General features: G+C 33.3%; 1 protein-coding gene across 1 annotated transcript in view; it reads right to left on the bottom strand.

Annotated features, from left to right (window-relative positions):
- Positions 1–27097, bottom strand: part of Kiaa0825 (KIAA0825 ortholog) — a 376742-nt gene that overhangs the window by 237840 nt on the left and 111805 nt on the right. Inside the window, exons 7-12 of the mRNA XM_076856029.2 lie at positions 26845–27072; positions 25372–25637; positions 23748–23898; positions 19326–19516; positions 16497–16679; positions 7427–7537 (exon numbers count right to left, since the gene is read on the bottom strand). Of these exons, the coding sequence (XP_076712144.1) occupies positions 7427–7537; positions 16497–16679; positions 19326–19516; positions 23748–23898; positions 25372–25637; positions 26845–27072 (1130 nt within the window). The remainder of the gene's footprint in view (positions 1–7426; positions 7538–16496; positions 16680–19325; positions 19517–23747; positions 23899–25371; positions 25638–26844; positions 27073–27097) is intronic.

The following is a 27097-nucleotide window of genomic DNA, read 5'->3' as shown; positions in this document are numbered from 1 at the left end:
ATATATTAGGTAGGATATATATATATATTAGGGGATACACACACACACACACACGGGTTTTTGTTTTTTTTTTGCCTTAATTTTTAAAATAGCTTTGGTCACTAATGTAGTCAACATTCTCATTTCTTCAATGTTGGCTATATCTATACTTAAGTGGTGTACAATGTAAAAGGTAGTTGTTCAACCCAAGAAGACTTATGCTGAGTTCCTGATTTTTAGCAAACCAATCTTTTTCTTGGGATGATCCCATTTTCTAAAATATCCCCCAAAGATAGTATTTAAAATTCACAGAGCCATACTTTGATGTTACGCTAGTTAGCATATTCCATTTCTAAAAATATATATCATCTAATTTTAATTTTAAAAATAATAAAACATTTCAGCTACCAGTTTGGGGCTCTCTCCAATGTCCCAATCTAGCACTGAGTCACTAAGGCACTGGATCACCCAGCCTTCCCTCTTGAGAAGCAGAGGTTATCTTCTGGAGCTGTTGACTATTATCAGTCTCTGTCCACCAGATAATAATTTTGGAATTCAAAAAAGGTCTCCCAAGCATCACACTTCTGATAAGTACAGAGAGCCAGAGAGAAAGCAGCTCAATATTCTTTCCATTTTATCACACTTGTAGTAGGTCTTTTCAACATGCTTAGATAATTGATAAAATCTTCCACTTTGTGAAACACACAACTCTTTACTAACCCAGCAGTCATGAAGGATTGTTTAGTAAGTACTTATATGATAAGTGCCTCGGAGGCTCTTTAACTCATTTAATTCTCATGACCCTCTCAGAAGAACATGCTTCAAGATGGAGGAAGTAGACAACGGTATTGCATGCTACTTGCAAGTAGGTCAACAAAGATTGTATTGCATTTATGTTTCAACTTCCTCACCAAAATTTAAACTAAAACTGAAACCCACATAGTGTAATTCACTTTGCAAGATCATTAAATTAACAACTATGTAAGTCACATCTGTCCAATGGGAACACTTATTTTTATTATTGCACTGCTGACTCCATTTCTATTATTTATATAATACCTTTAAATCACAATAGAAAAAGAAAGTATAAATGTTAAGATATCTAGGTATATGAAGTACCTAAATCAGTTGCCAATTTTCTCTTAATGATGGTCCACAGACACTGCCTTTCCCCTTGAAAATATCTTCTAAGATCTAGCTGTTCATCCACACTTGTGGAATAGCCACTTGTGAGCTTTGGTGTTAGAAAGCTATTGTTACTTTTCCCTGGCCACTGGCTCTTCATAACACTTGGCACCTCATCAGAGTAAAGGCTCTCTCATCTCTTCTTTCAGTTCTGTGCAGTAGCTTGTCAGCACCAGTTGGCAGACAAACTTTGTCCTCCTCTCTAGATGTTCTCTCCCTAGTATACTAGGAGTCACTTTCTCATCAAAATTGTACCTCCCATGCCTGAACTTTACCACTCAGATAAAACGTTTATACTTGTTAACATGACACCCATCTGATAATACTTTTAATTAATTAATTCATTCATTCATTTAAATAATATTTACTGGATGACTTCTATGTGCTCAACCATGAAGACAAACCATTAAACAAAAAACAGTATCTATTCTTATGAAATTTAGTTGGGGATAAACATATAGTGCACATGCTCATACAAAATTATAATTATGAAAATTCAAAAAAGGAAAAGCAAAAGATGTTCTTAAAAGATGTAGCAAAAAGAGGTGAAGTAGTCTCTGGAGTCAACTTCACTGCAGAAGCAACATGTAAGCTGAGATACAAAAAGAAGTTGGCATTAAGTAGGTGAAGAAGGAAGACATTTAAGGAAATGGAAAAATATGTGCAATGATCCTGTGGTAGAAAGGAGTAGCATGGGAAGGAAATGTAAAAATACTAAAGTGTGGATAACAGTTTCCAGGGTAGTGGATAAAAGAAGCATTTGGAGAGGAAGGTAAGACCCTCATCTATGTAGATCTTATTAAAGACAGGGGAATTCATGAGAGGATTTTAAGGCAAAATATAAAATGATAAAATTGGAGCTATGAAACTAGATCTGGGCTTGAGAAACTTCTGACTACAGTTCAGAGAATACTAGAAATGAAGGTCAACATATCAGTGGGAAGAAAGCTAGTAGGTAATTGCCGTAGTTAGAGAGAGATGATGCTGGTTTGGACTAAGACAAAAGTGATGTTATGAATAGTAGTTATTAGAAGTTAAAATTAATGAGACTTAGTAATCCATTGGATATGTAGGAGAAGAAAAGAGATGTTCAGATTTCCTCTGAAGTCTCTGAACAATTGGATGGACATTGGTAGCTAAGATAGGGACTAATAGAAGAGAATCAGATTGGAGGGGAAATAACCTAAGTTCAGTTTGGGTCATGGTGACTTCACTCTCTAAGTGTAAATCTCAGAAGGTATTTGTGTATGAGTGGCACCTGTAGGTCTGTAGTCTTAGTAGAGGTTAAAATTAGAGATATGAATAGAACAGGGCACGCAGGAAATCCAGGAAGCCATAGGAATGATAACACCACTTTTAAAAGGTTATATGATAGAACACTAAGGATAGTCAATATTTAATGGCAAGATTAAAATACAGGAACCTACAAGGAGTAAGAGAAACAGCAAGAAAAATGGAAGAAGGAAATTGAGAGACTATTTCAGGAGGAAATCAGGAGAGTATCTCAAGATGGAGGAAGCAGACAATGGAATTGTGTACTGTTGTCAAGTATGTAACTAAGGCTGTATTCTTCACCAATATGTAAAATTTGAGAAAAGGGATTTGTCCTAAACTTCATAATCTGTCTCTTCCCTCACTGTTAATACCCATCATGATGCCTTACATGGAGAAATTTTGTAAATTGCATTTAGTAAAGAAAAGAATAAATACATTTTGGTGAACATAATACTTAATAGAGCCAAAGGTACCTTAATATATTTATTCAGTAAGGAGAAAGCTATATGACCTCCAAACAAGATTACATTAAGTAAAAGCATTAAAGAAACAAAACAACAACAACAACAAAAAACAGTTGAAAGAAACATCTATGGTTGAACTGGCCATGAATCAAAACATCATGTTGTCCTCATAAAAGAAAGGAATACTGTTTACTCACACTGATTATGCTTCTTGGATTCAATGTGAAGTTTTTACCTACTTGGCAAAGAAAGAACTAAAAAAAAATTCAAATCTTTGAAGATGAAAGTTTGAAAAATAATAAAAAAGCATTATAATGTAATATACTCTAAGTGACTAAGACAGTATTCTTGCTTGAATATTTATATGAAAGCACAGAATAGTGTCATAGTATTAACTTTGAGATTGATATATTCTCAACATGCCTTACTTTAATCTAGTATGAAACTGATTACTCTATCTAAATAAACTCACATTGTCAGTCTATACCCCCGGCTAGGGACAATGAATGTAGCATTTTATAATGCTTTGAAAATACACTTATATTCCCTAAAGTCAAGTCTCATATATTCTATTCCCAGGATTATGAGGAACATAAAAAACTCTGTTTTTTCCATATACTTTATATTTTTACTAGTAAACTTATAGACAAAGTTATGGTCCATATAGATATTTATACATTCTTAACCCTTAATTTCATGTCCTTTTTCTTTATCTTTTTCTTCCTTCTTACTTACTTTTAATTAATTATCCTAATTTATTTAGTATTATTGAAAGCTTACTCAAATCCTTTCTGAAACAATGAATAGATATTAACAAATAGAGGAATTAATTATTAAGATCCTTCATAATATTAGCTATTCCAATCACCTCTCCTCTCAGCTTTCCCTTTTCAAAAAAGAAATGTATTTTTAGTTTGTCATCATCCAACCCATGTATGTCCCTGAACAGTTCATTTTAGTTGCTAAGGGGAAGAATGGAGTTTTAAAAGATAATTTGGGGGTAAAGAGATACAATGATAGCTGATATAGGTAGGAGAAATGGATTAAAAGTACAGATTTTTAAAGTCATATGATAATGGTCTAGGAATTCCCAATGCCATATCTAACAACTTCAATAAAATTATTAAATATATTATTAAATATGTATTAAATTATAAAATAATTTAAATTACTTTGCAATTGCTTTCATTGCTGCCCTAGGTTCCTCTGATTATATCACTGTTCTGTCACATTATAAAGCGTGTGGATCATGTCTTTCCAGACAGATTATATGGACCTAACAGAAAATAATTTTCAGAAAGTATGACACAGATGGGTGTAAGGGATGGGGGTGCTCATATCATGACTTGCATGAAGAATTCAGAAAGGCCAAGGAAAGAATCAAAGGTATTGCAGGAGAGAAAACTACATTCCTAAAGGTCTAAAGTTGAGAATGAACAACAAATTAAAGATCAAGGAATAATAAACAGTCTTAAGGATTTGTGAGGAGACCGACTTAACAGGAGCAGAAAAAGTTGTTGATTGTGCCAGGAAAGAAGGCAGGAAAAAGTGTGGGTGAAGCAGAAGCTACTCTAGGATTCTAAGGAGGAAAGGGACATAATGAAAACAGTATTTTAGACATTTTAAATAATGGTAAAATGGACTAAGTTTATTAAAATAGGCTGGAGCCAAAGAGTGGTCCTAAGAGAACTTTGGAGGGAGAATCAAGTGAACATGATAGAAGACTGGGACTACGCAAAGAAAAAGCTCAGGATATTTTATCATAGAAGCATTTAAGAACAATCACACTCTTAACAGAGAAGGAGGGAGAACAAGGCAAGAGGGGAAGGAAGAATAGTGGAGGACATCATTCTGGGTTTCCATTAGTACAGTGGACCATTCAAGAAACATGGGCAGCTGGACATAATCATAAAGTTGGAGAAACAGATCTAGAAATGCAAAAGTAAAGTCATCTACACAGAGGTTGTAGCCTATGCCATGTGAACAAAGGAACAATCAAAGAAAATGAGTTTTCCTTTTACTTTCTTTAAAACATCTTTAACTTAATAAAATTATATTGTACTCGTAAGAAATTTGGAAAATACAAATGCAAATTAATATTACTTGTAAGCCCACTAGCCAGAGACAAAGGCTATGGATGCTGTACTATAAGCTCTTTCAATATTGTTTTTTATATATTTTTGTAAGGTCCTATATATGCTAGTCTAGCATAGGTCAGTCCTTCTCAATTGTGCCTACTTCCAGTAACTGCTCCTTCCCTGGAAAAGAAGGATTATCTCATCTAGGAAGTTTGGAAACTCCACTTTAAGATAAACACTAGTGTGTCAAGGGCTGTGCAATGTTCTACTGTAAAAAAGAGACTTAGTGAGTAACTGACAATCTTATTTCTGCGGGGGAGTGATTTTTCTTGCACATCTCTTGGTATCACCTTGAAGTGTCTTCTCTTTGAAAGGTGGAGATGCACTTGTCAAGAGCTGGAACTTTAGAATGGAATGGGCTAAGTTAAGGTCTGGACAACCCAGCTTTGTTCTCTTCAGAAAGTTGTTGCCTGCAAATAACCTTTCTTTTCATAAAAAAAAAAGCACATAAGTACTTATCCTACAAAATGTCACAGAGGGATAAAACAGATAAAGTACATAAAACACTTGAAATCATGTGTGTTACACAGCATTTCAAAAACTGGGTTGACTTGGATGATTTCATATTTATAACCTGATTTCCTCCTTAACTATAAATCACAATGCTTTCCCTATGTTATTGTTTTTCGAAACCAACCCTTTTATTACATATATATTAATTTTGTCATTATGTCTACCCTATAACTCATTTGTCCAACAATATACTACAGAAAATTTATTTCCATTTTTTTAATTTTACAAATAATGTTTGATTGGATATATTTACATATAAAACTTGGCCAATATTCTCTGGTTAATTCATTATAATTGGTTCCTAGAAATGAAATTGCTGAATAAAGAGGCAAAAATGTTCTAGAGTTTTTGATACATGTTACTAAATTGCCCTCCAGAAAGTTTGAATCAAACTTCATTTTCACTATGGGCTGAAAAGTCATCCCCATGTTCTAATCTTTCTGTCAGGATAATAGTGGAGATTGTTTGCTAAGTAAAAGCAGAAAGAAACACCTTGTTTCATTTACACTTGGCTTTATTTATGAAAAAGAGAAAGAAGTTAAATATAATAATCAACTATTTGAAAAATAAACTAATTTCCTGCTGCCTTCCCAGGCCTCTGGCTGGCTGAACTGATTAGGTCTGGAGGTGGAAATCAGGGAGAGCTATTCCCAAAGAGGGAGAACACCCCTGGTTCCAGATATAAGACAAAAGCAGGCGATAAAAAAAGATAAAATGTGATGGTAATGTGGAGAACAAATATGTTTAGAAGTTTAGGAACTCATCAAAAGGATGCAGATTGTTTGCTTAATTTATACTATAAAATACTCAGTTTTTTAAATTTGTTATTTTTGCAGTAATGAGTACTATGGAGTTAGCTATTTAATTCCTAAGGACACAAAAGTATATTTACATGCAAGAAGACAAGGTATTGAGTTGGTAGTGTATTGAGGGCATTCCATTTCCAGAAATCAATTACAAGGAATTAATCAGACATGCTGACAAAGTTTTATGTATAAGCAATACACTGAGGTCCTTTAAACTAGGGTCTATGTCTCACTAATCCTGGATCCTCCATTGGCCATATGAAGACAGGCACATACAAGCAAGCAGTGTATTCTTGTGGTGTTTATGGAGACCTTTGTGAATGAACTTTCCATACTTTCTATTTATGGGGGAGAGACTCTCATTTCCTAAAAGACAGAGATACAGCCAGGCAACATAGATAGTAAAATCATCGATAATGTATTTCCAAGATGAATGAAGAATGCATGGAAATTAACAACATCTCCTTCAGCTATGCATGATATTTTTATTCTCAGATACCAAGCAAAGACATTTTCCAATGACATATTCCACAAAGAATCAAACTGCCATTCTATATAATGCCACAAAATGTCATCAGATTACTCTGGAAGAACATTTCAAACTTTAAATGATTTTTCTTGTTTTTAAATGCTGTTAATTAAATAATAATAGTGAAAGACCCTATTCATAACTATAAAAGTTACTCCTCTCTCCACTTCTAAGGCTCTGAGTTAAGTTACATGGATTATCCACTTTTCCTGTCTATATCTAATAATTAACTGAAGAACTGTCAAATCCCCCCATCATAGATCAAGAAGGATGAATTTTTAAATGGCTAGGCAATTAGCTAAAATAGAACTAAATTTCAAAAATTCACTGTTTTCCATTTTATCACTAAAGCAGTAAGTGGAATTATTATGTGCCTTAGATTCTTGAGCTAAAAAATCATACTCTTTACATACTTGTCTATTGTGAAAAATTATAAATTTGTTTTATAAGATATATGTATAGCTGTGAATCCAAGTTTCTACTAAATTTTAAAGGAATCATAGAATTATAGATAGTATGCCATTTACAGTTTCTTACCTGAGTAAAGAAGGGTAGAAATGTGATATGCAAGAAACCCAATGCAATGGTTGGTTGAAAAGTGATTTTAAGGAATCTGAAGCAGACTCATCCATGCCGTGATGAAACGTCCTAGGGAAACACAAGCAGTTATTTTCAAATATTCAGAAAACATTAACTATGAAGATGAATGAAGCAACATTTGATTTTCCTTAATATTCACTAATTGATTAAAAAAATTTAGTTGTAGATGGACACGATATATTTTATTTATTTTTATGTGGCATTGAGGATCAAACCCAGTGCCTCACGCATGCAAGGCAAGTATTCTACCACTGAGCTACAACCCCAGGCCATAATAAATTATTTTTATGCAAAGTAGCATTGCAATAGAATGAACAAGGCACCCATTTCATCCTCTTGGGATTTTTTCAATAGGTGATTCAGGGATCATCAGGTAGACAAGTCAGGAGAGTCAGGAAAAGTATGACTGAGATTTGGATCTTTAAGAACCTCAATTTAACAAGTTTTATATTTGGGAAATGTATAACAATTATCATTTAAGATTTTTTAAAAACACACTATGAAATTTGTTAAATTAAATGTGCAATGAAGGTATACAAACACTACCTATGTCTTTCTTGAGTTGTAGTCTTATATCCCATTGGGTCTTTTCAACTTATTTTTAATAAATTATAATATTTAATCATATTTTCTTCATCAATATAAAACTGCTTAACAGTAGGTACCTCTTTTTAATCTTTATAAGTACTAAATAATATTTGAAACTTTATAATTAATTTTGCACATTCCTAAGGATCTAGAGAGAGACTGTAAAATACTTATTTTACATTACTGTGATATAAAAATTGGAATAGTTTGGCCACAATATCTGATCTATAACCACTTTTTGGAAGTGACTATAACATTTTTCTAGGTTAGCTCAAATTCAAGTACAAATCTTGACATAATAAGAAATAATTTGTTACATAATATCCTTAGTACCTAACCTGGCTAATAAAATTTTTATAATAATAAACTATATTTGCCCATAGAGTTAGGAGTAGTGAGTGAAAAAATTTTAGAAATGGAATTATGTGAAGTGGTAACATCTACCTGTATAGTACAGAAGCAACAGTGTCTTTTTGACTCTCAATGATAAAAACAGAATAGAATTCCATTTTGAAAACCAATCCACATCTTTTCACTCCACATCTTGTTTCTGGTATGCTCATATCTTCCCAATTTGATCCTTCTCTCACCTTGTGGTCTTGGGAGTTTTTTTTTAGAAATTTAATATATCATCTCCTCCTTGAAAACCATTTTTCCCCCAATAAATTTCAGATGAGAAAAAAAATTAATAGGCTTCAAAGTCAGGTTGTGATGTTTATATTCCAAGCAATCCACTGTGTGAGTTGGAGAGGTAATCAGAAACTAGGTCAGGTGCCAGGATATGGTTTTCCAAGAGTCTGGACATTATACCAGCATGTAGGAATCATTGAAGAGTTTATAATGGGGGAGTGATGCCAGCAGTCTCACTTCTTAAAAAAAATCAATTCCATAGTAGTGAGAACAGTGAATTGGAGGGGATCAAGATAATATTGCACTAGACTAATCAGAAGAGAAAAACAGCCTATATCAAGTAAGAGACAGAGGGCATAGTAAGTAATAGGCAAATATATATATATATATATATATATATATATATATATATATATATATATATATATAAAGTTAACTTAATAGAATGAACAATATCCATCTCCTACTGACCATAGGGTGGGGATGGCAGGAGAGTGAAGATAGAAAGTAAAAGTTAAGGGAAAGGGAGTAGCCTAGATTATCTCACAGGCAGTTTACCTAATTTGAGATATGTTGCGGGGGCTGCATATACTGGAAATATACCCAAAGACAGCCATCCAATAGTAACTTGGATTTACTGATCTAGCATATACAAGAGCTATCCAGTTTGAATATCTTGATGTAGAAGTCATCACATAATGGTGAAGTCATGTGAATGAATGAATTCAACCAAAGAAAGAATGTAATATGAAAAGATTTTCAAAGACAGATGTCTGGAACACATCAACATTTAAAGAGTGAGATGAGACAAAGAACATCTCAAATGAAACCAAGAAGGAACAATCAGAGAAGTAAGCAAATAGCCAGGAAAAAAATTTGCTAGGGAAAGCAAGAAAAAGGATAATCGTGCCTAAAACTGCAGAGAGCATAAAACAAAGAAAGAACCTACTTCAGTTTAGCAACTGGGTACATGTAGATGATCTTGCTTCTGTTTGTTTAACATGATGACAGCCAATTGAGTGTGTTGAGTGAATGGTAGGTACAAAAGCGGAGACAATGTGAACTGATTTAGGAACAAAACATAACGATAAAGCAAGGAAAAAAACATTTTAAAAGACTAAGGACATGGAATACAAGGTAAATGTTATCAAGAGCTCAGGTGAAAAGATTTTCTATAGTTGGGAAAAGAGACAACATTGATCAGAAAGCAGTCAAGGGGTTGGGAGGCGAATAAGGATAGAAGAATGGAGTGAGCAATCTTAAAAATTAAAAAAGGAATGAATGTGAGATGGAGATGTAGCTCTGTGGCACAATTCTTGCCTAGGATGTATGATGCCACAGGTTCAATATCCACTATCACAACTTAAAAACAAAAAATGGACGTGAGGAGCTAAACTGTATTCATGATGGTCTGAATTCTCTTAGAGAAGTACAGGGGCAAAGCCATCTGCTAACAAACAGTAAGATGGTGCAAGTTCAGGGGTTGGCCAAAGGAGAGAAAGATGGAAGAAGGAGTTGCCCAGAGAGTGAACAAAGGATGGGGTTGGGTTGTAAGTAGGCACAAAAGGATTGCTGAGTGACATTCTCCAGCAGTGTATCAGAGTCCAGATAGGCCACTAAGTGTGGGTGCAGGGAAGGGATGTGCAACAGCTGGCACACTAGGAAGAGGAGAATGCTGTTAGGAGGAAGCAGAAGAGATGCAGAAAGGGTCTGGAGAGAAATGCAGTCTCAAAAGATGTGAAAGACTGAGGGTAACAGATGGGTCAAGAGATGAATGATGAATGAGCAGAGCAGAAAGGACAGAAGGAGATGAACAAAGATACTTAGTATCATAGCCTACGCCTACTTCTTTGAGCCCTTTGCATAAATACCTATTTTTCCGATTATCTGGACATTTCTCCCAGAATACCTTATCTAGAATGCTCTCTGTGTCGTAGTCAGCTAGCTCCACAGATTGCTCCACCTCAGAACCTTCTCTTAAGTCTCCTCTGACCACTGTGTCTAAAACATATCCCTTCTCTTCACCTCCTGTGCTTTGTTTCTCCCTCGGACTGTACTTCTAATCCTTTAACATTTATCATTATTATTGTTTTGTTGTTGTTATTTTCATTTGCTCCATACCCCAAGGATAGGGACACTGAAGGTTATTTGTAGATAGTGTATGGGTACATTTAGGGCAATGGAGCCAGACAGCCTCAGTTTGCATCTTGGGTATGCTTTTTATTGAAGATATGGTGTTCAGCAATTTATTTAGTTTCAGTTTTCTTATTTGCTAAAGAAGGACTGGGTCAGTGTGAGGAGTTGGTGAGATAATGCATATGAAGAATTTAGCCAAGTGCCTGATACAGGACAAGGGCTCAGTATAACAGTTGTAAATAGTTCTTAAGAAGGTTTTATGACTATCTGAAAACTGACATGGAATTTCTAATAAACTAAATGGTTGCCTAGTTACAGTTTTATACTGAAGACTAGAAGAAATAATGTAGGATCTAATAATAATGGAATGGTTAATTGGTGCCAAAATTTCTAAGACTTTTACAAGGACATTTCTGCCAGAACCAGAACCTAAACTCTTTACTCCACTGACAGTTGCTCAGTCATACTGGTTAGGTTATTTGGCTATAAGAGATGTTATGGCAGATGTTTATGGTCTCAGAGGGGGAGGGATCTGTATGAGCATTTAATTCCACAGCAAGATCCCAAATTAGTTTCATTATTCTGGAGAGTATAACAGGGTGAAAATTGGCCCAGAAGCCTCAATGGGGGAATGAAATTATGAGCTAGCTATTAGATAACCTCTAATGATGTTTTGGTATACAGTTAAAAGAGAGGATGCTCTGAATAATTCATAGAAAAAAATAACAATTGTATGAGCCATAGCATTATATTTTCCACAAGCACATAAAGGAATTTTGATATGCAAATTTAAATACTTTAAAAGTAAGTAATTGTCTATAGGTTGAAGCAAAATACATTTCTTCTCATTCCTAAATCAGGCTGTAAAATAGGTTTTGCTTAGGGGGAAAAAAGTGAATTTGGGAAATTTCTTGCCTTTGACCTTTCTCCAACATCAGTGAGCCATACACTTTCCCTCTCATTAACACCACCTGCCTCTGGCTGACCATACCATAGTGCTGCCTCACTCTCTATTTTAGATTCCTTTTTTTGTTGTTGTTGTTTCTGATGTATGCTACTTTTCCCTTAACAAAACTGATTAGCTTCTTGAGCTTATGTAGCCAGCTGCTGGGATGAAATAAATCCAAGGCATATCAAAAGTGAGTACAACTAAAAACTAAAAAGAGTTAGCTGGGTTTTATGCCTTTCTTGTGCCACTCTTGGCTGCCCTCCCAAGAGAATTGGTTCTCCTATGAGGTTAATGGAATAAGCCCCCATGAAGGAATTAAGTAGCCCAAGGATGTAAGCTCTAGGGGGGTAGAGGTGTGAGGGGTGGGTTTCTTGTTTCATCTGTGCATATCAAAGTTACTGGGTGATAAGAAAAAATACCAAGAAAAGACTACAACCTTAGAAGGAGAATTGGTAGGAGAAAGCACCAAAAATTGAGGATATGTAAGTCTTTTTGATAGCCCTAAAATAAAAAGCCATTATGAATATGTAGAAATAATCAAATTCAATCTACTTTAAGATTTAAACAGAATCCTAAGTCACTTCTTTGCTTTAAAAACAACAAACAAACAAACAAACAAACAAAAAGTGCTATCTCGGGGGCCATAAATTTGTTGCTTAAATGTCACTGAGAGATATCTGGTAAGATTGGAGTAAATTATGGTTCCCTACATTTCTCATGAATTTTTCATAACAAAAATCACTCTCTGAGGTTAGAAAATGATGATTTTTAAATTAGACAATGGCACAGTGCTGCTTGGTCTATTGTTGAGCCACAGTAAATATGTGGTAGGGAAGAAAAAAGAAAGAATAAATGGAAGGTATTGCCAGAACATGCTTAGTGGAATGGAAGATGAATTTGAGGGGCCATCTATGAAGAGCACACAGCCACTGGGGAAGGGGGAGAACAGGACAATGGTGGAGAGAAAATAAGACTGGACCTCAGAGTACAGCAGGAACCAACCAGTAAAAGGCTGAGGTGCAGATCAACTCCATAATTAATGACTGGTCCTTTCTCAGTGTTTTACATATTAGGACCACATATAAAGCTTTTTGATTTTATGTGTTTTTTTAAAAGTTATTTCTGCTTAAAAATAATAGTTAAAGGGAGGTAAATAAAAGGACTTTCCTCCTTCTAAACAAAAATGGAAAGAAATATTTAATGGATTATTTTACTTTCTGACAGACTATTTTTAACATTTTAAAAATTTTATTTCCATTAAATCTATATAAATTTTAACTGCTTTATTAAGACATATAATTCACATGCCTCAAAATTAACACATTTAAAATAAATAATTAAATGGTCCCTACTGTAATCACAACTGCATAACTTCATCACTATCTAATTTTAATTTTTTTCCTTATCCCTAAAAGAAGCTTTGTACCCATTAGCAGTCACTCTCCATTTTCCTTTTCCCTCAGTTCCTGGCAACCAGTGATCTGTTTTCTTTCTCTATGGATATGCCTCTTCTGAATTTTTCTAATAAACGTACCCAAACAGTAAGGGTTCTCTTGTGTCAGGCTTTTTTCACATAGCGTTATGTTTTTAAGGTTCATTCCTAGTAAAGCACATATTAATAATCCTGCTTTTTTATTGCTGAATAATATTGCACTGAATGCATATGCCACATTTTCTTTATCCATTTACCAGTTCATGGGTATTTGATTTGCTTCTACTTTGTGCTATCATGAAAAATGCTTCTATGAATCTTTGTGAAGACACATATTTCCATTGCTGGGTCATAAGATTTTATGCTCAACATTTTACATAATCATACTTCATGCTTCACAGTTGAGGAACTTCCTGTTTTCCAAATGATATCGGTCATTCTTGAGAAGTTTTAGCCTAAAATATTTTGGTTTTTGAGGGACAGTGAATTGGTTGCAAAGCAAAATGTAACAAAACAAAGTCTAAGACCATAATCTCAAAAGACCTAATATTAATTTGAAATTGAGTTATGGACATGGCATTGAAATACCTTGGAATTCATTGATCTAAAATCTTATAAGTGCTTCCATGGGTAAGACAAGATGAGTCTACTATTCCTTGGCTAATTGAGCAATATCCTAACCTACTTCTGATGAGCTGAGCCTTTGACTGGTAGGTTGGGACTTTTACTGGAATCTTACTCTTCCGTGTTATTTAATGTTGGAATAAACAACTTTCAAGATTTCTGAGATGACACATCAAAATATTTCAGAAATATAAAAATTTATTTAATTTTAACATTAAAAATTTTATCAGACTTTGCTAAATTACTAAGGAGAGATATTATATTTTTCTTACTCTTTTATCCCTTGTGCTTAATCATAGAGGTGATACGATTGAATTGAAATCAAATTGCATTTACCTAGAACTTTAGGAATTAATTTGGGTTGTGAGTGCTGGAAATTGAACCCATGACCTTGGATATACCACTGAGTCATACCCCCAAATTCCTCTAGGAATTAATATTTAACTTGCTATATACAAGCTAAAACTAACAGTCTATGCAAGCAAGTGCAGCAAGGAAACCACTAACTGGCTATGTGGATATACATGGGAGGATGCTTCTGAATGCAGTTTGTTGACAGATTTCCTCTGTCAACAAAAAGCAAAATATATCTCAAAGATTAGAATATTCTAGAAAAACAATTTAAATTCATGTGAAAGGATTTTTTTTTGGAATAAAGGAATATTTAAAAGGAATTAAAGTGTATCTAGATTTTTTAAAGTAATATAGCTATCTATGTTTCACATTAGGAAAATCTAGAGGCAATGGTTGATATAAAATGTTATAAATGTAATCCTAATTGAAATTAGCAATTTAAATTTGCTAAATGAGATTATAGTGTAGTATCTAATGCAAAAATCAGAGATTTGAGTACTTGCGTAGTTGTTAGAAAATGTATCAAAAGGTCTTAGGTTAACAATAATGAATGTACATATTATATTATTATTATTAAAGTATGCAATCTTTGATAATAATTTATTTGTTTTACAAATGCATTGGGGGTTAAAATTTTTCAATTCATCTGTGACAAAGCATGAAATTCAATATTGCTCACCATGACAAAGCCATGAAATTTGTCAACTTTGTTCCTGATTTTCACAGGGCCTTCCTCTTAGATGAAATGACCCACTGAACCGAGAGCATAGCAATTTTTTCATCTATGGTAAATCAGTTTAGTTTGCCAGGATTTACTATGGGCCTCAGACTTAAGCTTTTTATGATTATGAAGCATTATGTATATAATCTCAACCTTATGGAGATTTATCTCACTGTTTCTTCCCATTTCTGAAAAAATTATCCATTTCTAAAGTAAGTTCTCCACCTGGATTGCCTAGAAGAAACAACCTGTACACAATGGCTTTGTCGACAGTGAAAGAGTAGGTAAAAATTATAGAAAAATTGCAATCAAAGTTGTTAATTACTCTTAGAATATCTGACACTAAAGTCTAAAATTTATTGAAAATAAAGATTTGTATGTCACTCTTGCCAGAATGTTATAGGAAGGAACACTTTACCTAGTTTAGCCTAAGAAATAGAAATATTATATAAAATTTTTACTATCTAACTAGTAACGTACAATTATTTAGTCTTTTATTATAAAAGTGACAATTTTGGAAGAGGAATTAAATAAAATATTAATGTTTTAATTGTAAAATCTACTCAAACCTCTTCTATAATATTACACACTTGAATCAAATTAACTAGAAGTTAAAAGTAGTTTGAAATTTTTCTCTAAATCTTGTTTAGCTAAGTAAAATATTTAAATGTTTTTTCCATTTAATTACTCATTTCTATTTCCACTTGCCATTATCATTTAAGACACTAAAGCCTAATATTAAAAGTACAAATCTAGCCAGATATAGAAGTGCGCATCTGTAATCAAACTACATGGGTGGCTGAGGTAGGAGGCTGAGGCTTGAGTCCAGCCTGGGTAACTTAATGAGACCCTATCTCATAATAAAGCAAAAATGTGGCTGGGGATGTGGCTCAGTGGTAGAGTATCCCTGGGTTCAATCCCCAGTACTAGAGGGAAGAAAAAAAGCACTTCTGTAGTAGATTTATTGAAAGTATGCAACCATTAGGTTTCTTTCAGAATTGGGCATATTTTAGAACAATTTTCTAAAATTTATTTTTTATTAGAGCAAATTATGTAAAATTAAAACATTTTTTATTTGTTGATAGACCTTAATTTTTTAATTTATTTATATGTGGTACTGAGAATCAAACTCAGTGCCTCACACGTGCCAGGCAAGTATGCTACAGCTGAGCCTCAGCTCCAAACTATAACATATTGTTAAAGTGAGCCAAAAGCAACTAGATATGATTTTGTTTTCCACAGAATATTAAGCAATGACTAAATAATCTACCCATTAAAATAAATCAAAAAGCAAAGCTTAAAATGCTCCAACTACATTGGAAACTTATCAACTGAATGAGATTGACCAATAAATAATACATATTGGGAGATTAAATTAGTTTGAGAATCAAGAAACCCCTGTTGTTTGGTATTTGTTTTATAGAATGGCCCAATTCACAATATCAAAAATGTACTTTAGAAAATTTCTACTTGCTACTTAACATAATTCAATAAGGGCTATGAAAATAGCTTTGTTAAATACATTATTTTATATATAATCATAATTAAAAAATAAAATATATTTGATACTTACCTATATAATTCTGTTAATGGTGAAGTCAAAATGGCTAATGTTGTAAACAGATTATTACAATGGGTATGAATTTTAAAAATCTTATCATCTTTAGACTCATGAGGATTCACAAGGTTTTGTACAGATGTACAAATCGACCATAACATGTTCTCAGTGCAGATTAAAATTGTTGTCACATCAAGTCTATTGGAAAGAAAAAGAGGAAAACCATACTAAAATAAACTTTTTGTTTGGTATATATACTTTCCTTCATATCTCTAGTACTAAGCATATGTAAGAATAAAAAGATTTGGTTAGATGTCAGAACTTCAGATCAAAACCAAAAAGCATCAAAGATACTTTTTTTGAGTTTCTGGTGTTATACGTCCCATAATACCATCATGTTAGAAATAGTTAAGGTCTATAATAGTATTCTAGGAATGCTTTTCATAAAACATTTGCTTTGCATTATCAAGATTTTATTCCAGAAGCTCAAGAGACTGTCCTTTAAATTACACTGAGCAAAAGAGAAGCTAGCTGAAAAGAAAAACTTGCTATTATCCATACATACATGGTAGGTAAAAATTTGATAGCAGCACAATTCTCTCCATCCATGTCTAAGCTGTCAAAAGGCTATAATATGTGGAGTAACAGATACTCCCAGCAAGTGAGAGATAAGAAGAAATAACATCAGAAACACAAATGAAGATGCTCATCCTTTCAGAAATTTCTAGTGTTAATAAATTTGTGGAAAATGTGCTCTATCATTTATTTTATTTATAAAACTATTTCTTTATTTCCATATTCCCAAAGTTTTTAAATTTAAAAATGTTTAATGTATTTATTTTAATTGACAGAATAATTATACATATTTATGGTGTAGAGTGTGACATTTCAACACATGAATACAATGTGCAATAATCAGATCAGGGTAATTGGCATATCTATCACCTTAAGACATATATCATTTCTTTGTTTTCAGAAGCATTCAAAATCTTCCTAGCTATTTTGAAATAGTCAATTAATTGTTATAATAGTCAACCATGGTTATCACAATGTGCCAGAGACCTTTACAAGTTATTCCTCCTATCCTATTACCCCATGTCTATTAATTGTCCTCTTACCATCCCTTCCTCCCCTTTCTGGTGTTTTAGTAGAAATTCAGACAAACATTTAAAGGCATTTACTTTTAAAGTATATGACCAAGTTGAACAGACCTCAGCTAATATACTTTTTTTGCTTTTAAATTAAGAGTTGAAGCAATACAAAATGGAAAATTTTTAAAGGATAACAAAAATATGTTTACAGATTTTTAAAAAGTATACTTAGGCCAAAATGTATTATATATAATCAATTTTCTATGTTTATACACATGATTTTAGTTATATGACATATGTACACTATTGGAATACTAAACACATCAATAATAACTTTTAAGAAGGTGTAATTGTAGTTGATATTAACTTTCCCTAAATGCTAAATTAAGTCACTAATACAAGATACACATGTACATACACATAATCTGATTTCCATAAAAATGATGGTTTAGGATTAACCATTCAAATAAAAATAAATTTTTTACTTATCAAAACTAGAAACAATAAATCTAGCTTTGCATAGCATTTTTATTCAACTATCCAGAAAATAAAAACCAAATTCTCTATGGTACAGTTAATTAATTAAATATACTACCTGTTTGATGAGTTAACAGTAAATCTCATTTTACAAATATCTCATAATGACTTGCCACCTCATACTCAAATGTGCTTCATACTAAAAAAGAAAAAGAATGAAGGAATACTTTGCTCTCAAAAGGAATTTACCAACTATTCAGAGTTCAATTTTTTAAAACACTTGGCCTATAATTCAAAACAGCCTGTGCAAAATACCGTGTATATGAAACACTGTAGCAGGACCTAAATGCCCTTAAGATTGACATATACTTTACAATAACATGATCAGAAATAATTCTCCTGCCAAAATAAATAAATAAATAAAAGCTTCTGATGTATATAGGTTTCTTCTAAAATATACCTGGAAAAAAATTCTATGTAAACAACAGGTCTTAGACAAAGTATTTATAAAACAAAAGTCTCTGTTCATGTAAATCATTGTTGTTACATAAGGCCATTTGTATAATATTCATTGCCTAGATAACTCAAAGTATTGTGCTGTATGTCAGTCTTCAATTTAAAGCCTGGTGACTGGTGCTCCTCATTATCTGGGATTCTATATTTTCTTGAACTGGCTTTTAATAACACATAGTGAAGAGAAAAGAAAAAATAAAGGAAAAGAGGAATGAGGGAATTGAAATATATTAAGAAGAAGAATTACTAGACAATGTAGATAATGAAGACAAACTTCTATATTTAAGGGTTTAAAAAAGACCACCACTAAAAACTCTTGGTTGCCTAGAAGCTCAAAGTCAAATTAACTGCTCCATTACAGCTTGGCTGCTTTTTTTATCTATTTCAGAACCTTAATTTTCTCTTTATCTTATTAACTTTTGTGTGTATGTGTGTGTGTGTGTGTGTGTGTACATAAATATATGTATGTATACATATACATACCTATATATGTCCTAGATTACAAGACATCTTGAATAATTTCTTAGAAACAAATGGGTTTTATAGGCAAGTTTAAGAGGAAATAAGAGCAAAATGACTTCGATTTGAGTTGCACATTTCCACTTAAATACCCCAGAAGAACTGAAAACAATTTCCTTTCAGATGTTAGGAACATGTTAAATATACAAGGAGTTGTGTGTGTCATGAGATTCAGAAATATATTCTGCATTACACTGACTCAAAAGTTTTCTTGGAAAGCAGTAGTTTTCAGAACTTCAATTACCTTATCTGTGGAGTTCTCTTATAACTGGGATGGGCCCGAGCATATCTGGCGGCCAGCAGACTCAACGATTTCTCCAGCACTTCTGCCAGAACCTCCTGGGCTATCTTAGGGGACAGAATGGTCCAAAGATCATGATGAAGAGCCCAGCAGAAATAATGCCACATCTGGAGTGAGAAGGAGCATCTTTCCCCCTGGCAAAATCAGCACACATTAAACAATAGAATTACATCTTCCAAAATGTCAGTTTGCTTCCTATGAACCTAATTAGTTCAGGCTGAAAGGAAATAGCTGGAGAGACTGACACACTAGATGACCAGGAAAGATTTTTGACTAGATGTTAAACATCCTTATTGACAAAGGAACATATGTTTTATTTCAATTACAAGACCAGATATTCTAGTGCAAATCCAGACCATAAGCATTTAACCTAGCATATCCTTGATTTACTTACTCCCGGCCTAGGGTTTAAAATTTACTTTGAAACAGTTTTTGTAGATGCTAAACAAGTTATGCTAGGTAGTTTAAGATAATAGACTGATTCTTCTAAAATTAAAATCTATTTAAATTGTTAATGAAGGTATTTTTTTCTGAAACTATTGGCATCATTGAGTTAATTTTATAAATCAGATTTCATATTGTAAGAAATGACAGGAAAAAAATAAATGTGCACACTATAATCTTATCAATATTCATGAAACAAAGTGGGATGTATAACTACTAAAGATTATTACATTGGGCTATTTCACCTATGGCATTTTAATAATAGTACTATACTAGCAATGGATACCACAGAGGTCTAATTTTATAAGATTTTGAAAATCCTAGATACATAGTTTCACCATTTCTTAGCATTTTTATGGCATTTTATACTTCCAAGGGACCAGATTCTCATTCTTTTCTATCCCTGTACAGATTTCCATTGTGCACTTACTTTTCCCTGAGTGCTGAGGGAAACCCAACAGTGGCCTAGGCCAAAAGGAACAAGCAAAAAGGAGAAGGTAGCCTCAAGTGATTTGCAAGTATTAATTAGGTATCATGCTCTGGGGGAGGTTTGCTAGTTGTTGACCTCATTTTCTTCAAATCAGATCAAAAGATTATTTGAAATAAGAAAGAGTAGAAAAGCATTCTTCAAACATTATCCTTATTATGTTAATATATCGAAACTTAAAACTGGTAAAATTTTCTATTTTAGCTTTAAGTAATTTTCTTTGCCATAAAATTTGTGCTTTGCCCACTATATTTAAAAACAACAACAAAAAAGTCATCTAAAAATAGCTGTTGTTCTCTTATACCAAAAATTGATGGTTTCCTAAGCAGATACGTATTTTCTTATTAGACTCTTCTTCTGGTAGTCTCTTTGGTTATTAAAATCTTCTGCAGTCATTGTGAATAATAATTTATAGTTATTATATAGTGACTTTTAAATGGCTTTTATAAATAAATAGAATTGTTTTTCCTTAGGAAGGTAACTTGGGCATCAAACTGTCAGAGTCAAGTTCAAACCAAAGGGGATTTGGACTACTGGTTCTGACTTCCTAATGAGACATACATCTAAACTGCTTAAGAAAAAAAAAATGTATATATTAATAATGATGAGGCAGAAAAATTAACAGTTTCATATGCTTTATTTGTGATATGTCCTATGATAAAGAATTCTTTTTAAAATAAGGAGTTAAAGCTTGATTCCTTCAAACTTTTTTTGTGTTGCACATAAATGAAAACAAAACTAAGCCCAGCTGATGTAGTGACTAGCATGAACAATTATACTAACTTTCCCTTTGGCAATGAATGACTGATTAAAATGTGATCAACAGTATTTTTCATAGTTTTCAGAATATGAAAAACCAATTTCCTTAATGCCTTCCTTTTAGCAATAAATGGGAAAATAAAGATAACTTGGGCACACAGATATCTTCTTGTAAAGTGAAGAAGTACTTGCTCATTTTTAATACTTTTCAAAATTTAATGTTTACTTAAAAATATTCAAACTGGTCTTTGTTTCAACAATTCTTTTTAAAATGCATACAACTTCAATTAAACTAAATGTGATTCATTTATTTTTTCTGACCTGTTTCCCCATTTGTTGTCATTTCAAAAGTATTCTGCTAGTAAACATCTGTTATTTTTGCAGACCCACTATAATGTAAACAGATGTGGGCTTTTATTTAGATTATATATCAGGAAACAAGCAGCTGGGCTTTATTATAGAAGCCACTCAATATTATGTTTGAACAGACAATTCTTTATTCTTTGACTATTGGAAAACACAAGTTTCTGAAATTGAGCAGACGTCAACTCTACTAAAAGCTTAATTTTGAACATGTAATCTGAACACCCACTGTGCCATCTGACCAGCACCTCATCAGAGAGATATCTAACTCTTTGAATTTCACAACCTGACAGTTTATAAAATGGAAATAACAGATCTAGGGCTCACTTGTTATCACAAAACATGAGTGAATATTGCTCCGTATCTTTTACTATTTCTCTACTATGTTCTGCACATGGTGATAAGTTCCTCCAAGATCTCTATCCTATCCTTTGCCTCCAGCCAGGCAGCACCATCTCCTTTTCTCTCAACACAGGCTTGCCCAAAACATGCTAGTTCTTTTTCACAAATCAGCTGGAGTAACAAGGAGAGGAGGAGAAAGGGGTGCAGCCAGCGAGATAAAACCATGTCAGGTACACCACTTGTCAAAACAGTTTAAATTTGTGCTATTTTTAGAAGGATCTTAGTTTTGGTAAATAGAAAAGTGGTATCACTTTATTTTTCTGAGAAAAAATAACAACCACTAACTCTGCAATTAAATTGTAACTACTGACCATGTAAGTATATGGAAGCTACAGTACCATGTAATCACAGGGTAACTATCTCATTATTTCTGTCTTTGAGGCTAATGCCTTGTCATAAGACCTAAGAGCAGTGTTTTACATGGTAATTTGGTTGTTTCTTTTTTTTTTTAAATACTTGGTAACTTCAATAACAGCTTGTCAATGCATCCACTTATTATTTACACTGTACGACTATTCTAGTTCCAATTTGTATAAGAGAAAACAAAATACCCCGGTATTGAACATATACTGAGATGATAACTGTTCTTCTCCAAATATCATATAAAATTGTCATTAGTTGAAATAGTTTGAAACATGAGATGGATTCATTTTCAACCTCTCTGTTTACCTCAAGGCAAATAAGGAGGCTGTGAGCTGCCAGGAGAGGGGAAGACCAATACATTTATTCTTATCTCAGGCTACCAGCTGTACCATACCACTTTTTTTCCCTCATTCTGCTCACTGCTACCACTACTTTTTGAAGTATGTCAGGCTTGGAAAACCCTATATGGATGCTCTTGCAAAGAGAAAAACTATCTGGGAAGGGCCTCTAAAGAAGAGATAAAATGGCCTTAGAAAAAGTGGAAAGTCCTTTAATAGAGCTTCTTATTAGCTGTTCCTCTGAATTGTAGCAACATTTATGATGATAACTCAGGCATAAATGGAGCCACAGGAACCTGCAGTGCCAGGGAGGTGACAAGAGTGACAGCTGAACAAAACTCCACTCTGTTTTTCTAATACCCTATAGTGGCTACAACAATCAGGAAAAACAAAAACCATAAACTTTGATTGAAAAATTGACACAAAGTTGAAATGGAAAAGCTCATGAAATTGGATTTGGCTATTGAAATTTTTTTAAAAATCACAAGGATCTTTTATTAAGGTAGTATAAATGTTTTACCCTTCCCTAAAATCCATTTGAAGGAATTTCAAATACTGTGATCTGTGTATAATATGTGGGGTCTAGGGGATGATAAACTAATAAAGCTTGAAGATGAATAATTCTAATTGATCCTCGGTTTGGTTGCACTGGGAATCATTAGGCTTTAATTTGGTAGAAAGTTAAGACTTCAAAACATGGCTAAATGAAAATAGGTAAGTTATAAATGATCAGATGGGTCTTAAAGTGCATTCATAAGAACAATGAGAAGGGAAAAATAAGTATAAAATTAAAGCTCCTTAATAAAAAATATTTATCAAACACAGATGGAAATACATAACAAGAAAAAAATGCAAGGATACCCATAACTGGTTCCTTTGGAGAAAATATGTTATAGCTTTTTGCTGTGTGTTATCTTTTTGAGTTTTCATTGTATCTCATTATATTACACCTTATATAGCACTGCAACATTGCAGCTCAAATTAAGTTATTTTTACTCTTAAGCAGAAGGAGAGTTCTGATGTCTAATTTATTTCAGGTTTTTTAAAACAGTGTTTTTCCTAAATACAAATTCAATATTTAAAAAATATTATCCTAACAGCCTTCATGTGTTAGTAATGCCAAGCTCATGTTTCTAATTAGCCAGAAAGCAGGTAGGCAGTAAAACATATTTGTGTAAAAAGGAAGGGATAGTAAACTTAACTTCACACCTCATAAAAAGCTTTGTAGTCATCCCAGTGGTGGCTCTCAGCATCCTGTAAAATGCTTGTAGCACAAACTCTGACGCAGTAGTCCGTAACCTGAAACTGTAGAGTGTTGATGAATTCCTGATATCCTTGGACAGGCACCAGGAATATGGGTCTGTTCAGAGGGAATGATCAAAGAGGCAGAGATTTAAGGCCTGTGCAGTAGGAGGCAACAATCTCCAGTACTACAAGTGGTTTTGATTATTAGATATCAATCATTCATTTCCTCCTAATGCTGAAGTAAGTCTGTATCCACATTCACTTTCCAAAAAGAAAAGAAAAGGAAAAAAAAAAAAAAAAGCTTGTCTTTGTTTTGCAAGTCCTTTGAAAACGTACATCTGTTGTTCTACAAATATGCACTTCAACTTGAGATAAACTGCACTGTCAATACATCATTCAAAACTAAAAATATTCTTTGTAAGCCTATTATTAGAGATCAGTGTATTATTTAGGCATTAGGTTATCGTTACTACTAGAGAACAACATACACTTGTCAGAACCAACTTTTATAAAGCTATCACATATTCCACAAAAACACTCTTTATTTTTTAAAAATTGCAATTTTGTAGACATCAATTATCTCATAAACTGTTTAAAAATATCCCACAGAAATGAAGTGTTTCTGGCACATTTTGTTTATAAATTCAAGTATGAATTGCAACATCTGACTACTTATGAGAATTGAAGAAATATCTTTTATCTTCATCTATTAAGAGTACACTGCTTTCTTTCATAACTGTAAGACTGTGAAGGCTAAATAAAAAATGCCAAATAGATTCTTGGGGTGACACTGGACTGGTGAGTTCATATATTCCCTTTACAAGGCACCAGGTTAAGTTCTGTATGATACAAATATAACCAGAAAGACTATGTGATAATACCTGTGATCATTTTTATCTCTATATGGAAAACATCATATCTTAGACTTCTAATACATGAGAATCAACATTGGTAGTTGTTTCATCTTCAAATACTATGGGTAGTTTATTACTAAATAGATGTCCTGCAATATGTTTGCATTGGTCACTAGAAGAGATTAAGATTGGGGTCTGGATATAGCTCAGTTGGTAGAGTGCTTTTCTTGCATGCACAAGGCTCTGGGTTCAATCCCCAGCAACACACACACACACACACACACACACACACACAGAATAAATTAAGAAGCATTTGTTTTCTACACCATCTCCTAACAGCTTATTGGCTTAAAGACAAAAAAGATAAGTGAATATTTTACAAATAAATACAAACATGGGATAAAAACAAGCTTGTTTTCCATTTTCACTGTGGTCCATATAAGGTGCCTTACAAAATGAAAGAGGTACATTTAATCATGTCATAACAACGTTCAGAAAATAGTTGCTCTTTTTAGTATGTCTGAATAGAGTCGAACTTTCTTACTGTCTATGTACCTAGTTCAATACATCCCATGGTTCACCTTTTTGACATTTCCTAGTCAAGAAAAATGAAAACAATTCTCCTTGTCGATTATTATTTTCTCTTCAAATATCATCCTTAAAATTTCATTCCTGTGATATCTAAAGTTTACAAGTTTCTTTAAGCGTAGCCATTAGCTTAATTTGACACTCACTTTTTATTGGTTTCTTTCATCAGATTATTGCAGTGTGTGAAATGCTGGAAGATGTACACTGCTGTGGAGAGGAGTATGTGCAGGTTTTTCAGGGGTGCTTTGGAAGGAACCTCCTTGCCTCTCTCTTGTAGTCTTGCCAGGACAGCTGTTGCCACTTTGCAACAGGCCTCTACCAAGTTTGCTCTAATTTCCTGAAAAGAATCATCTCTGCATGCCAGAGCCAGTGGAAGCATGGTGTCAAGTTTTTCCATGATGTCAGAACAAAACTAGGGAGAAATAAATGTGGCGCTGAGTTATTTGTATTCTGACAGCACCGTGTAATTTATGTATAGTGGAGCCAAATTCCTAAGTAATGAATTTGGCATCAAACATAAATATAATGACACAGCTTTACAATAATCAATTTCTCAGTTGTAGAAAGTTAAATGTTTCAAGTCAAATAAAGAAATACCAAAATGATGCCTCTCTATCTATAACCTTCAAACATTATGCTTACCAGACAGACATTATAAAAAACTCAAGAACCAGCTTTACTTGACAATATCTTTGCTTGGAGTAAATAGAAGTCAGAAAATATGTATCCTTAATATTAATGTTTACATTATTTTTTAACTTACCCAAATTTTCTTTCTCTAAATTTCTATAGATGATCTTATTAAAAATCACATATAAATATCAGTTTAATTTAAATAATCTAGAAGAAACAGAAGCTATCCCATGTTGCATCATCTTATAGCTAAAGAGTCAGCAACTTTCAGAAGTGATGTCTGGCTTTTCACCAAATATTATGTATATACTTAATGGAACAGGGAGATATGGTGGGAGGGAAGGCAAAGTTTACCTCCACATAAAATCAGCCAATAAAACTCCTTAGGGAATGTTCTGGAGCTTCAAGGTGATAGTAGCATAATGAAACCCTAATCAAGGACTCTTAAAAATATCACAACATAGGCTTCTGAACTCACTGTGGACCTAATAATGAATAACTGTATTTATCTACTTCCTATTTTCACAGATAGTTCAATGACTTTCAAAGCATCGGTAAAGAAGTAAGTCTGATGCTAATGATATAGAATGCTAAGTAAGGTATAAAGAAAGAGTTTAAAATTGCCCCAAATCAAGCACAGAGAGATAACATCTCATTTAAATTCCTAAATTTCTCCTGGAGTCCTTCAAAGGTCTAATCAAAACAGGAAGTTATTCCAGTTCCCCCTGGTGTCACAGAGGCCCTGTTAGGTTGCCTCAGATCAAGGGAGCAAACAGCTATCAAGAGGTAGAAGTGGTTTTGGTACTAGTGTCCCCTAAAAGCAGAGAAGACAACTCATATTGGGTCAAACACCAAAGGATTGCCAAGAGATGCCACCATTTGATCTAGTTTCTTTTTGCAATACCTTATATTAAAAGAGAAAGAAACAAGAAAAGAAACTCCATTATACCTGTCAGCAGTTTGAAAGGAATTCATTTGATACTTACCTTTGCAATTTTCTTTGGTTGTTCCTCCTCAGGAAACATGTGTCTATCTTGCCAAATTTGCTGGACATTTACAAGGTTCATAGCATAGTTCACAGCTGAAGACTTTTCATTCTGTTCCTGTTGGAGAATTTTTGTGGAAAAATTTTCAACTGCAGTTGTTATGCAATGTGCCATGGGTAGAGATACTTCTTTAAATGCATTCCTCCAGCCAAAATCTAGTAAAGTGACCTGAAATATAAATTGATTTACAGTC

The sequence above is a fragment of the Callospermophilus lateralis genome, chromosome 5 (genome assembly GCF_048772815.1).
Source record: "Callospermophilus lateralis isolate mCalLat2 chromosome 5, mCalLat2.hap1, whole genome shotgun sequence".
NCBI lineage: Eukaryota > Metazoa > Chordata > Mammalia > Rodentia > Sciuridae > Callospermophilus > Callospermophilus lateralis.
Note: the sequence above shows the minus strand (reverse complement) of the source record. Positions and strands in the feature narration are given on the sequence as shown.